The 14,436-nt window shown below is 55.8% G+C and overlaps 1 protein-coding gene across 2 annotated transcripts in view; it reads right to left on the minus strand.

Moving 5' to 3' along the window:
- Nucleotides 1-1,881: 1,881 nt before the first annotated feature.
- SAFB2 (scaffold attachment factor B2) overlaps nt 1,882-14,436 on the minus strand; it is a 33,027-nt gene continuing 20,472 nt past the window's right edge. For both annotated transcript variants that reach the window (XM_042928121.1, XM_042928122.1), the window contains 10 exons: nt 13,674-13,804; nt 12,371-12,462; nt 9,561-9,697; nt 7,705-7,995; nt 6,700-6,840; nt 5,467-5,509; nt 4,322-4,452; nt 2,770-2,861; nt 2,567-2,633; nt 1,882-2,270 (listed from right to left, as the gene is read on the minus strand). In XM_042928121.1, coding sequence (XP_042784055.1) covers nt 2,117-2,270; nt 2,567-2,633; nt 2,770-2,861; nt 4,322-4,452; nt 5,467-5,509; nt 6,700-6,840; nt 7,705-7,995; nt 9,561-9,697; nt 12,371-12,462; nt 13,674-13,804 — 1,279 coding nt within the window. In that variant the 3' untranslated portion in view covers nt 1,882-2,116. The remainder of the gene's footprint in view (nt 2,271-2,566; nt 2,634-2,769; nt 2,862-4,321; nt 4,453-5,466; nt 5,510-6,699; nt 6,841-7,704; nt 7,996-9,560; nt 9,698-12,370; nt 12,463-13,673; nt 13,805-14,436) is intronic.

Below are 14,436 nucleotides of genomic sequence, written 5' to 3' on the forward strand. Positions count from 1 at the left end.
CCAGGGCCTCAGAACGTGACTGTATTTGGGGACAAAGCCCTTATGTGAGTGATGGAGTTAAAATGAGGGCATTCGGGTGGGCCCCAACCCACGTGACCAGTGTGCGCACAGCAAAGGGCAATTTGGCCAAGGACGCGCACAGGGAGGCCGATGGCGGAGGCGGAATTCAGGGTGATGTGTCGACAAAGCCAAGGGACGCCGAAGATGGTCAGCGATCCCCTAAAAGCTGGGCGAGCGTACGGAACGGACTCTCTCACAGCCTGGTAAGGAACCGGCCCAGACACACGGGGACTTCCGGCCTCCAGAACCGTGAGAGAATAGACTGCTCTCAAAGCACCCCGTCTCCAGTACTGTGTTCCCGCAGGCCTAGCAAACGCTGCATCCACGTCAGCCAGACCCAGGCTGCAGGCTCGGCTGACTAGGAAGGGGCTGTTCTCGCCCCCGCGGCTCTCCGAGGCTCCCCTGGGGCAGCTCAGCATTGGTGCCCCACCTGAGGGCCACGGGTCACACCCTCGGTCACCCTTTCCCCCTGAAGGGCGGTCGCTCAACTGCAGCCAGGTGACAAGATCTCAAAACGGGTCTCACCCACACCCCCAGGCCAGGTATGGCTTTGATCACCCAACATGGGAAGCTCAGACCCGTTTCTAGACTCTGACTTGCAGAGAAGAGACGGGGCCCCATGCAGGAGGTGACGCGGAGACAGCATCTTGCCCAACTGTCACTGGAAAACGACTCTGAGGGCCCCCGTGGTGGGGGTGGCCACGAGGTATTTACTTGCCGCAATTCAGACGAGCAGGACGCCAAAGGCCAGCGCTGACCCGCCTTTAACGGTCTAGATTCCGCGGCAAGCTGGGCAGATTTTCAGATCGCTCTTTTAAAACTAAACACCCCAGCGGGAACGCAGGCTACTCCGGGAGAACTGGTGATTGTTCAGTAGCCTGTGGGGTGGCTGTCCTAGTTACGAAGGGAATCCAGGTTCCCAGCAGCCGGCACTGAGGTTAACTCTCACCACGCCGGATCACGGCCAGGACTTGTGGGAGGCAGGCCCTCTGGCTTACCCCCAGACCCCCTCCCCGCCCCCCGGCACAGGTCCCTTGGATGCCCCAGCGTGCCCGGGGTCACCTATGCTCTCGGCTGGCATGGGCTCAGCCGTTCTCTGGTAGAAACTCTTCCTGTGGAGTCACACAGGAGGGGCCTGGGTCAGAGGACTCATGTATGGTACTTATGGCTGGCCAGAGGCCTTGTCTGGCAGGCTTTGACGAAGAAAATTAGAACTGTTTGTAGTGACAAATGAGGAAATTACATATTAAATGCAGGGACTGCCCTCAGCCAGACCCCAAGCCCGCACACCATCACTGGACGCCCCCCACCCCAGGCACACCAGCTCGAGGGGTGAAGCGACTGGTCTGTAGGCCCCATGATGCACCCCCCCCACCTGCCATTAAGAAATCCTAATTCTGGGGCACTTGGGTGCCTCAAGTTAAATGTCCGACTTCGGCTCAGGCAGGTCCCGATTGCACGGTGAGTTCGAGTCCCACGTCGGGCTCTGTGCCAACATATCGGAGCCTGCTTCCCATTCTGTGCCTCCCTCTCTCTGCTCCTTCCCCCCACTCGCGCCCGGTCTCCCTCGGTCTCAAAAATAAACGAACATTTACCAAATAAAAAGAAATTCTGGTTCTGATCCCAGCCCTGCCACCTCCTACAAGCTCTAGGACCTTGGGCAGGTGGCCCACACCCGTTTCCTCATCTGTAAGGAGGGGAGATGGACGTCCCACTCCCCGGGGAGGCCAGCAGAACTGGGTACGGGAGCCTCTACACACACATTGGTGCCGCTGAGGTCGGAAGCGTTCTCTGTCCTGCAATCAGTGCGACACACACTGGTGCGAACCATAAACTTTTATTAATGGAAAATGGAATGCCTTATTAACAGAAATCTTGTCTTAAAAATGGCAGAGATCACGTTTATTAAAAAAAAAAAAAAGTGAATTCACATTGTATTGAGCTACAACATGGTGGCAGGATTTGCTTTTTGTTTCTTAAAAGATTCCACAAGTTCAAGGTAACTCTGGCTGAGATTCAACAGTGCATCTGCCTACCTGGAAACTCGGAGTGGGGTTTAGTAGCGGCGGGTGAAGTGGGGATACGGGTGGGGGTGGGGGTGGGGGTGCGGAACTCTGCTGCCCCGGTCCTGGCCGGCCAGTCCACCTTCCAGTCCGCCACCGGGCACCATGTGACCCTGGGAATGCCCGCCTTGTGCAAAGCCGCCTCGCCTAGGAACAAAGGCACACGTTTGTCCCCTTGAAGTGCTTGCCGCTCTCACCGTTCTGGGGCGCAGCGCATGGCTGTGCAGCCTTTACGGCTCGTTGGCTCTTCCAGGTGAGGGAAATCAGAACCACAGACTGAGCTCCGGGCAAGTGTCCGGTGCGACTTGCACAAGCTGCCAAGAGCTGCTTTTCGGGTTTGTTTTCAAAACATTCAACCCGGCAAACCGACCAAACGTGCAAAGAAGGGAGAGGAAATGAGGAGTGGGAACAAATCAATTTTATCTGAGCGCAAAACTTCTTACCCCGACATCCCGCCCCGATTTGCCATGTGTCCTGGCCCCGAGGGCCCAGAGAGGCCCCTCTCACCACCTGGAAGAAAAGAAAGGCTTTGCACACACTCCCTTCTTGGAAGTGCCTGGAAGCCTCTGCAACCGCTGGAGGGACCAGTCCCCAGGGAGCGTCCTGGGAACCCTCCTTCTACTCCTGGGCACAGGTCAGCCTGTACCTTGCCACCGCGCGTGCTCCCGGCCCGCCGTGCCTGCGTCCACCGAACCCGGCCACACGCGCTCCTGATGCTCCGCCCAGTCACGTCCAGCCCTGCGTCAAAACAAAAAGCCGACCGGAGAGTGTGCCACGTGCCTGCACGGGGAGGCCGTAGCACGGCCGATCCCGCCCGATGTCACGCGTTTCTGAGGGACAACGGCGAAGCGTGAGGACGGACACGCCCCCGCGGAGACCCACGTGGCCAGTAAGCACCCGGAGCAGCTCGGCGCAGCCACGCGCATGGGACGGGAGACCTCCACGCGACCCGGTGGGTTGGCCGGTGGCAAAGGGACAGACGCTGGGCGCTTCGGAGGACGCGGAGACAGCGATCCTCACACGTGGCTGGTGAGAACGGGCAACAGTGCGGCAGGCTGACCCCGGGACCCAGCGAGTCCACCCCTGGTCATCTACCCCAGGGGAGCGGGAAACACATTCACGGGAAGACCCGCGCACGAATACGCTTAGCAGCAGGATCCTCTGACAGCCCCAAGGTGAAACCACCCCAATGGCCAGCAGCTCATGAGCGGGAGACGCAAAACGTGCTCTCCCCACATGTGGCCTGTTACTGAACCCCAAGAAGGAATATGGCTCTGACCCAGGTGACCGTGTGACCGGACCTTGAAAACACTACGCTGAAAGAAGCAGGACACAAAAGGCCGTGACACGTGACTTCACTTGTGTGAAACGCCCACAACAGGCCAACCCAGAGACAGATGGTGGATCAGGGGTGCAGGGGCTGCGGGGTGGGGAGGGACCGGGACTGACTGCTAATGGAGCTTCCCTCGGGGGTGGACTGTGGTGACGAGCGTACAACTCTTGAATACATTAAAAAACATCAAATCGCACACTTCAGGTGGATGAACTATATACGGCACGTGAATAAAGCTCAAAAGAGCTGTTTAAAAAAAAAAAAAAAAGTTTCAGACAGAAAGTCCAGGTGATTCAAACCAAAACACAAGTCCAATGTGCGGCCACCAGCAGCCACCAGGCGTGTCCAGGAAAGCTTCCCAGACTCAGGCTGAGTCTGGAACGGTCAGAGTACCAGCTGCCAGGCCGGCCAGTGCGCAGAGCCGCGGGCGAGAAGCCCATCAGAGCCCCCAACACCTGTCCTCGAGGGTGAAGGCGAGACTGCCCCGCATGGGGTGACAGCCACCCAGCCCTACAGTGACGGTGCTCAGTGTCCCCTCTTGTCTGCAGAGGAGCTCCCCGGTTACATTTCCCACGGACATTTAAGGCAAAACGGACAAAATGGCATTCAAGGACCGAGAGCTCAACGGGTCACCTGGGGAAGACGACTTTTCATCGCTCCTCTACCGGAGTGGTGCACCCTTCGCTCAACCCCTGAAAACCCACCTCGAGATGAGGCAGAACCTTCTGACATGCAAAGACCTGCCTTAAAAACACCTACAGGCCCCTGGGGGACAGCGGCGGGGATGTCCTGGGGCAAGTCTACGAAAGGATCCAGGGCGGTGTCCCTCAGCAGACAGGGACCCCCAGAGCTGCCCGCTGCTTACCTGGGTGGGGGCGGCGGCCCCCGGCCCTCACTCATCCTCTTGTCGGAGCCGTAGCCCCCCCAGCCGTCTCGGGAGTCTCGGCTATGGCGCTCTGGTGGTCCTCCGTGGCTGTGGCGTTCATCTGAGTAGTGCTGGAAGGCACAAGAGGGACAGGGCACCCTAACCATGCCGTTCTTGGACGGGCCTGTGAACCTGCAGATCCCGCTGCAGCCGGCCGGGGTGTGGCCCCAAGGGGACCTGTCCAGGCCCCTTCCAAACCGCACACCTCACCGGATGCTCTGCTCCCAACCCTGACGAGGCCACAGAAGCTCCTGGTGGGCCCTCTGCTTCCTGATCTCCTCCTTGCTCGAGAACTCTTGGGCACCCCTAGACCTCCATCTCTGGCACCACATAAAGTGCCAGCAGAGGCCTCTCTGGCCCTGTGAGCTCGGAGAGCCCTGCACTTGATGGCATTTGATGGCTCTGCTGAAGGGTCCTCTGAGAGGATCACTTAGTCCTCCCCAGAAGAATCAGGGCACTTCCTTCTTGCTGATGCCAGGAGGGCCCCTCCCACACCCCGGGACAGGCAGTGCCCTCAGACCCCTGTGGGCACCATTCTATGGAGGCAGCAGAGGCCTGTCTATGTGACACTGGAGGCAGGTGCTGAGGAGGGGAGCCACTCCGTGCCCCTGGCCAACCGCCAACCAATCCTGTGCTCAAAAACCCAGCACGTCTTTGTAGCGAGACATAATCGCATGATGTTCCCTCAAAAAACACCCCGGTATTTTAAACAGGCATGATTCTGATGCCCATCCCCTACCTCTCTCTTGGAGAGCTCCCCTTTTCTCTGAGCATCCCTCACAGGGCACCTGCAGATTGCTAGAGACACAGGACCCCTCCCCCGCCCCAACACAGGCAAAACGCCTCCCCCATTTGGGATATTGTGGGGCAGCTCACAATACTGAGACTCGAAGGCACTCTAAGCAAGTGGACAACCCAGAGATGCTTGCAGTCTACTAGAGCCAACTGAACAAAAACAAACCCTATGTATTGGAAACACACGTACAACTCCGTAATCAGAAAACAATTATGCACACTTCACTCACCCTCGCCCACCCCAACACAGAAGCAGGGTGCCCCCAGGCTTGGGGTCGGGTTTTACTTACTTGCCCATCTCGCTCTCCCATCACCGACCTTGAACCTTCCCTCCTGCAAAAGGGAAACATCTCATTCCAACAGCTGCCGATGGCACTAGACAACATTTCGGCAGGCCACACACGAGAGTTTTCCACAATTGGGGTACTTATTCTATTTCACCAAGTAAGAACTGTAATATGCTGGCCTGTGAAAAAAAGCTGGCTTACATCTAAAGCCTTCTTCCAGGGAGTAGGAGTGAAGCTGGATCCTAAGAAGGTGGGAATAAAAATGTTACTGAACTAAAGTCCCTTGGAGGGATCTCAGAAACAGAGGCCCACCACGAAGCCAAAGACTAATATATCTGAACTGGTGACAAAATCTAGGGTCTAACAAGAAGCCTTTAGAGGATCCCTAACCTCTGGTTTGACCCAGTCAGTACACAGGATTCACAGGATTCTCAAACCAACTCCAGGCATGATTCATTAAATGAGTGGCTTCTCAGCCCATCTCCCCCCTGCTCTCCCTTCCCTTACGGAAGAGCTAACGAACGGAGAATTGGTTCAGGGATATGCGGCCCAGGGGACCATGATGAGAACCCCAGAGAGAGAATTCTTGAACTAGAAAATCGAGGGCTGCCTTTCTAATAAACTATATATATATATTTCTCATTTAAGAAGACACTGACAAAGGAACCAGCTAAAAAAAAAAAAAATCTTCTCAAACACAGCCAGCCTAGTAAAAACTCTCCCACGTTGTCCGGTCAGTTCTTACACAGTATGCCAACGCAGGAGCCCGTGTCAGTCAGGGAACCCCATGGATGTGGACGCCAGCCTGCCCTGCCTGCACAGACTCAGGTGCCTTTCTGAAAACTTCTGTAAACGGCATCCTCACCATAAAAACAAGGAGGGACAAGGCGGAGGAGCAGAGGCTGGGCGAGAGCCCCGGGGAGCCGTGAGGCCCAGAGAGTGGGCCGTGGGGCGCTGAGACATAGGAATCGCCCCAAACCCCCGATCCGTGAAGGGGACAACGAGTGAAAGGAGTGGAGGGCCTTCCCGCCATACAAGCTGAGGACACCCTAAGTGAGCCCCGAGTCCAACATCCTGCTCAAGGCCTGTGCTTCTAAATCCCACGCGCAGCCGGTCGGTCAGCCAGCCAGCAGGAGCCTCACAAGTAAATGAGACATCAGAGAATGAACAGAGACCTATCCCTGCACTGGGCTCAGGTGGCTGTGTCCGTGGCTTCGGGAGACGGTGGGTGCTGACCTGTCAGCCACGTGGTCCTGGTACTGGGCCCGGTCTCGATGGTCAAAGTCGTGGAAGCGGTGATCGGGCCGAGGGAAGTCTGGGCGGTACCTGTCCTCCATGGCCACACGCTTTCCTTCCGGCCAATAAGCATCATCTCGCCTGTTTTTTGTTTTTAAAAGGATATGAATTGCATTTATGAGCGAGAACGAGGGAAATAGGGAAGGGGGTGGAGGTGGGGAGAGGAGCTCTCTCCAGACCCGGTATCATTTAAAATGTCCTGCAGGGCTAATCTCTAAACATTCAATCATTATCGCTTTGATTTGATAAATTAAAATCCCCCAAACTGCCAAGAGGCATGCCGGCATTCTCATCTGACAGTCCTGAAAGGAGGGCTGCTGGGAGCTAATTGTATCACAAGACTGTTAATACCTTGATCCCCGCATGAGCTCAGATGCAAGTGAAATGAAATATTTGATTCTTCTGGAATGGCATTCTGAGTTGCCACATTTTCACCTTCCTGTCTTCTATGGTAACCTGAACCTCCCTCTGAGTTTTTTTTTGCAAAAGCAAAGGGAATTAGATCGGGTGATAGTGAACTGCATACGGCTCAGGATGGCATCCAATTATCTTCCTCCTGATTTTTTACCAGAAAACTAGGCTCACGGGTGGTGGGGTGATGGGTGACCGTCAATTAAGAAGCTCAGAGGAGCTGGAGACCAATAAACCTACTTTGTGAACGGGAAGGCAATTTCTTCTTCCGAGTGCAGCCCGGTGCCTCTCCCCATCCCTGGCCGACCGGCGGCCGCGGCGAGCGCGGGCCTAGCCACCGCCCCACCGGGAACCACAGCGTGGATGCGACGGGAGGCCTTGCTAAGCCACAGCACGGCGACCCCTTCGGCAAGCGGCCACCGTCAAGACTTTGCGAGTAACTCAGGCAAACACCGCAGAGCCCCGCGACGGCGTCCGGAGGCACCGGGGCCCCGACTTTCCAGGGCAGGGGGGCAGCCGAGGCCGGGTCCTCACCGGCCGTCGTCGTAGGGCCTCCGCAGCACCGGCCGCCGCTCCTGCTCGTAGCGCAGCTGCTCCTGCTGGCGCCGCAGCTCCTCGCGCTCCCGGTGGATGCGCTCCTGCTCCTTGCGGCGCTCGCGCTCCACGCGCATGCGCTCGCGCTCCAGCCGCTCCCGCTCCATGCGCTCGCGCTCCAGGCGCTGCCGCTGGCACTCGAGCTGCAGGCGCTCCCGCTGCAGGCGCGCCTTCTCCTTCCGCTCGTGGAAGGCCTCCAGGCGCTGCTCCCGCTCACGCTGCTCACGCTCGCTGCGGGGACACACACGCAAGGCCGCCCTGACGTCCCCGCGCGCGCCCCCGTGACCGCGCGCCGGGCCGGGCCACGAACCCCAACCTCCGGACTCTCCCTTCTCACAAAAGCAAAGCCAAGGGTGCGCGGGCAGGGAGGGGGCGAAGAGACCCAGCCTGGCGTCCAGGCCAGGAGGACTAAGCCACACATTAAAGGGAGGAGAGTGGGGCGCCTGGGTGGCTCGGTGGGTTAAGTGTCCAACTTCGGCTCAGGTCATGATCTCACGGTTCGTGGGTTCGAGCCCTGCGTCGGGCTCTGTGCTGACAGCTCAGAGCTCGGAGCCTGTTTCAGATTCTGTGTCTCCCTCTTTCTCTGACCCTCCCCCACTCATGCTCTGTCTCCGTCTCAAAAATAAACATTAAAAAAAAAATTTTTTTTTAAATACAAGGGAGAAGAGTAAGAAAAGGGGAGGAGAACTGCTACTATGAAAGCTGCCGTGCACACAGAAAACCCTGGAGGAACAAGTAACTGAGCGATGCCCCGAAACAGCCGTCCTCCCTCACCCTTTCCCTCCAAGGCAGCTGGGTGTGCTAATGACAGCGTCTGAGCAGACCTGGGGGACTGTGGGGCCAGAGGAAGGCTAGGCATGAGCAAAGGGGGCCGATGCTATGCGGCCCGGCACCAGGTCTCCTGTCACCGGCCCCTGCATCCTGGAAGCTGGGGGGGGGGGGGGGGGGGGGTGGTGGTGGTGGTGGTGGCAGGAACACGGGGAGACAGGGACAGGGTACACCCCCTCTGCATCCCAGAAAGGAGTCGCTGTCACTCCTCGTGCCCGCCCTCAGCGACTGGAAAGGCTCCAAAGCCGTTGGGAGCCAGTCGGAAACAAAAGACATCTGAATGGTGCTTCTACTTTCTAAAGCTACATATGCAGAGAGACCAGAACCACACCACTCGGGAAAGCAAATACAGCACAACCGGAGCAGTTTCTCCACGACCCGCTTTCACTCAGACAAGTTCTCCTAATGCCATGCTGTGAGGCGGGAGGCTTTCATTCTGCCGAGCAGCACGTGAAGCAAAATGACAAGGGAGCTACGGACGGAAAACGGCAGAAGGCGAAACTGGGAACGGCAGGCCTACTTCCATAACCGTCTCAACAAAAAAAGGTGTGCGTGGCAAAGAACGTCTCGTGGGACCGAGGCCGCCTGAGAACGCTACTCCTCTGAGTAACACCTCTAACAAAAGCACCACATCCCTTGGCTGCACTTGCGATCTTATCTACATGCGGTTCGGCAGCGAAGACTGAGACCTCAACACTGGAGACCCTCCCACCAAAGCCACGCGTGGATGAGCTCACTCCACGTGCCGGGGCCCACCAGGCCCCAGGAGAGGTGCCGCTAGACAGACTCCAGCTCTGACGATCGCCGTGCCGAGGCTGACCGCCGGCCCTCGCCACCCTGGCCCTTCTGTCTCCGGGGACACACGAGGCAGTCATCGAGCCTGGGCGGGCAGGAGACTCGCTCAGGGAGAAAGGCCGAGCACCCCCAGGGGAGCCCACCAACCGGCCAGCCTGCCAGGACCCACTCACCGCCGCCTCTCCGTCTCTCGGATCTCCCGTTCCCGCTGCCTCTGGCGTTCACGCTCCCTTTGCTCTTTGATTTTATCAAATGACAAGATGTCTCTCTTCTCCTTGCTTTCCGATTTGCGATCCTGACTCTTGGAGCTCTGTTTACCAAAATTGGCCGGTTAACATCAGAAAAATGCCAACAGACGCACGGTGAAAGTTACATTTGCGTATCTAGGGTAGACAAAAATTCTTCTGTCCCACGTGGTTTCCGGGAAGGCCTGCCAACAAAGGGCGTCATGGAAGGGGAAGGGGGGATGACACCCCACAAAACCTACAGGCAGGTTTCTTTAGTGCGGCAGAGCCCAGGACTGTGTGTAGTCTAGAACAAGGCCTCACAGAGCCACGGGGCACGTGCATGCTGGATGCACGGCTAAATGACGGACCACACTTCTCAGCCGCTGACTCGGGCCTCAGGCAGGCAGCCTTCGAACAGAACAGGTCGAAGATGCTTAACGTAAAAGAGCGCTCCTCATCAGCTCCAGAGCATTAACGGGCAACTTCCGTGCCACTCTCATTTCCAGGACAGGGCACGAAACCTTAACTACTGACTCCTATTCCTGCCTGAGGCCTTCAGGGGCCACAACACCCAAGCTGCCCACGATCACTCTCCCAGGAAGCTTCTATAGCTCAGAACGCAGGGCTATCTGCTGACCCACAGCCTCAGAGTCTCTAGAGAATAGGCCTGGGAGACATTTAAAAAAAATTTCCTTAGCTTACTTTCTTAATTGCCTCGTGGGTGGTGGGAGAAAAACAGGCAGAAGTTTTGAACAGAAATTTTACCAAAAAAACAACCAAAAAAAGAGAGGACCATCTCATCACAGAAAGATCCATAACCCAAAATACCACGATGACCCCCCTTTGTCGAGGAGACGGGCAAAATGACTGGAGTCTGATCACACACACTGTAGGTAGAAGGCAGGGGGACAGACACCCTAAGTGTCCAGGTGAGGGTGCAACCTCGTGCCGAGGCCAGCGCAGCACCGGGGTCTCGGGGTCAGAGTCCTGGGCTCACCACCTCCCACTTACTAGCGGCCAGGGCACCGGACGCAGCCACGGACTGTAGTATCCTGCTGCCTTCCGGAAGGGCACTCTGCTAACACCCATCCCAAAGAATGACATCCGTGTCCCTCTGCACCTAGAAACCCACAGTATGCCAAGGGGTGTGCACACAAACGTCCCGCCACAGCAGTTCTCAGCAGGGGACGAGAGACAACCAAGCGTCCGTAACCAAGAGCCTGGTTAAGACGATCACGGCTTCCTAAAGAGAAAGGACAACACCTGTGCACCCCGGATGGCTCTCAAGGGCACCATGCTGTGGTCACGTGCTGCACGACTCCACGTTCTCAGAACAACAACATTCCAGAGATGGGAAACAGACAACCGGTGTTCCCAGGGCTGGAGATGGGCTGGTGGCGTGGGTGTGACAGGCAGGGGATCTCTGTGGTGACGGGCTAGTCCTGTATCCTGATGGCGGTGCTCACAGCGGTCCACACCAGTAACAGAAAAGTCCCAGCACTACGTAGGCACACACACGCCGGATACCAATGTCACCATCCTGGCTTCGCTACCGTGCTACAGTGACACAAAAGAAGTCACTGGGGAAAGCTGGGGGAAGGGCACGCAGGACCTCTGTGCTATTTCTGCAACTTCCTGTGAAACTACCATTATTTCGAAATCCAGTGTACAGGCTTGGTGCTCAGCTGGGTGAGCCCCCGACTCTTCATTTTGCCTCGGGTTATGAGATTGAGCCCCCAATCGGGCTCTGTGCCGAGCGTGGAGCCTGCCTGCGATTCTCTCTCTGCCCCTTCCCCACTCGCACTCTCTCTCTCTCTCGAAGAGAAAAGAAAGGAAGTGCGAGGAGTCCACGTGAAAGCGAAGAGGCTTCTGTCCTACTTCTGTTGTCATCCTCCTATACGACCTGAAGATCTGAATGTTTTCATCGTGTGCGTGTTACTATTTATTTTTTTAACGTCAGAGTTACTTAGGTGGTGAGATTATGGTTTATCTAGGCTTCCTTGAGAGATTTTTCTACCTTAGTGTCTTTATGGTTTTCACGTACCCCAAAAGGAAAATGACGTCAAGAAGGGATGGATTAGAAACCAAACGTTCATTTCAAAAATAAATCTCAGCACCACAAAGGGTTCTTGGATGAATACTGCTAGCTCGGCATTCACTGGAAGGGGCCGGCTCTCATGAATGGTTGAGCTAGAACCTTCAGGTGGTGAGCAGAGGGGTTTGTTTTTCGGAGTGGAAAAAACAAAACGAGGAACCACTAGCTGGTCCAGCTACGTGTACCACTTAAGAAATGGAGGTCCGCTCTCTGACAACGTGAGTCGATTTTCCAGCGGACTCCATTTTCTTTCTTGTTAACCTCACAGAAGATGAAGCATCGCCCGAAGCGATGAATCAGCTACCACTAGGTTAACCAAAGAGCAGAACCTGCCTTCTGACTTGAACAGCCTGGGTCCTGCCCATTCTACCCAATGGTCAGCTTTCTGCGAATCAATTCTTCCAGAAGATGGCGTAACCTGACAGAGAATCGGGGTCAACACATCGTGTGGAGTGAAAACATTCGGTGCTGTTTCGAAATAAGTTGTAGAATCTTTGTGTCTGTACGTACCATCCAACGGCTAATAACATGCCTTCTGAACACATCCAAGAACTCCGAAAATTTTAAAGGCGAAACAAAGCTGTTTTCGTAGTGCAGATCACAGTGGTCGTTAAACCACCCTCAGGTCAGTTGGACCTGAGACGGCAGAAGCAATACTTACTCTCTCTTTTGACCTGCTTGTGGTTTTCACGCTAATGACAGGCTCTCCTTTCGATTTATCCATCACGACTGTCCGTTCCATTCCTCTGCTTCCTTCAGGGAAAAAAACAAAAAACCAGGCATCTATGAAAACCTGCCGAGGCCCCCACTTCCAAAGAGCAGGCAGCACACGGGCTGACCGGGGGCCCGCCAGGCTCCCTCGAGTGACTAACGCTAACGTCTGGAGCCTCCGTGTCTCCTCCTCCTTCCCGTTCTGACACGAAGCACCCACTGCCGACACGAGGCCCTCCAGGTCTCTGCTCACCTGGAACGAAGCGGCTGGGATTTCCTCACATCTTGCAACGTAAATCTAAGCCAAGGTGCATTCTGCAACGCACACACATCCAACCCACAAGCTTCCTTTACCCTCGCGCTAAATCCTAGCAGCTCCAGGAGAACCAATTTTGATTTTTTTTCTCCTCCACATCCTGGAACGCTCTGCAGGATTCAGGCCCTCGTCGCAATCGGACGGTTGGGCTTCCCTTCGTTCATCCACAGCAATAAAGGCCTCCAAATAGAATCTTCCCCTCGATGACACAATAACCAGACTCTAACCACCAGGACTATTCCTGATTTGGGGAGATCTGCCATACTTGAGGAGCATTTTAAAAACACGTTCCTCGTGAGACTGCCGGTAAATTACACCAAACACCAAAGATCCAATTTGTAACGCTCTATAATGCGCTGTACCCAGTTCCAATGCTCCAGATGGCTGAATTTTGCTTGTTTTATTGGGGAGGAGAGGAGGGAAGCGCAGGGAGAATTGGTTTTATTTTTTCCAGACGACATTCTGTGGAGCCTCATGCAAATCTGAAGGCGCGGAACACGATGAACTTTACAAAATGTCAAGAGGTGGCACGCCCCAAGTGCAGCTACGTCAACGGGAACAGAGGTTCTGAGGTTTGCACCGTATCTCCGGTTTTGACTCTATCTGCCTTTAACACACGCGCAGGAGAAGCCTGACCACACGCCTGCATAACTGCATCAAATCAGCTTCAAGAACCAGGACGCATCTCCCGCGCATACCCGTCTGCGCTCCTGCCAAATGTTACGCAGAAGAGCGAGAGGCCTAGTCGCGGGGCTGCCAGTGAGCAGAAGTCACCGGGGGGAGCGTCCCCACGTGTGTGACGTCACCAGACACTCCTTCAGGCCACGTCACCCTGGGGCTGCGATGCGTTCAGAGCCGCCTGTCAACAGAACCCGCGGTCCACCTCCCCCCCACCGAGCTCCTCCCTTCTTGTGGGCACGTGGAAAGCTCTGCTCACCTGATTTGGTGACTCTCGACCGATTTGCAGGTCCTGGTTTCGGCTCATCCTCTTCCTTTTCTTCCTTCTTAATGTCTTCAGGCTTTTTTTCCTCCTTTTTCTCCAACTTCTCTTCCTTCTTAATCACGGTTCTGTTGAAAAACACGGTTACCAAACTTGAGTTCCTGGGACTCGGGCGGCAGCTCACACCTCTTCAGACTTGCATACAAAACCAACCAGCCTGGCGGCAGGCGGACGGGCACGACTCTCGGAAAACCGCGGTAGGGACAATATCCTCTTGAGAGGCAGAGCCCTCACTCCCCCGGGAGGTCTCTGCCACATCTCGAACAGTCAGGAAGGAACTGCAGGCTTGTGGCCATTTTTGCCAACTGCTCGATGCCCGGGGATAGCAGAGCGGCCCACGGGCACAAACACGGGAAACTATGTCCGAATGCGCGTTAAAAACTAACTTCAAGTGTTTTGCCGTGTGTGGAAAAAAACATTTTTTCCAAATAAATACAGTATAAAATAGAATGGAGGGGTGCCCGGGTGGCTCAGTCGGTTGAGTGTCCCTCAGGTCGTGATCTCCAGGTCCGTGGGTTGGAGGCCCGCTTCTGGCTCTGTGCTGACAGCTCGGACCCTGGAGCCTGCGTCGGATTCTGTCTCCCTCTCTCTCTCTGCCGCTGCCCTGCTCAGACACTCTCCCTCACTCTCAAAGTAAGAAACGTTAACTAAAAAAAAAGAAATAAAATAGAGTGGAGGTACGGAATGAGGACAGGAGGTG

Source organism: Panthera leo, chromosome A2 (assembly GCF_018350215.1).
Source record: "Panthera leo isolate Ple1 chromosome A2, P.leo_Ple1_pat1.1, whole genome shotgun sequence".
NCBI lineage: Eukaryota > Metazoa > Chordata > Mammalia > Carnivora > Felidae > Panthera > Panthera leo.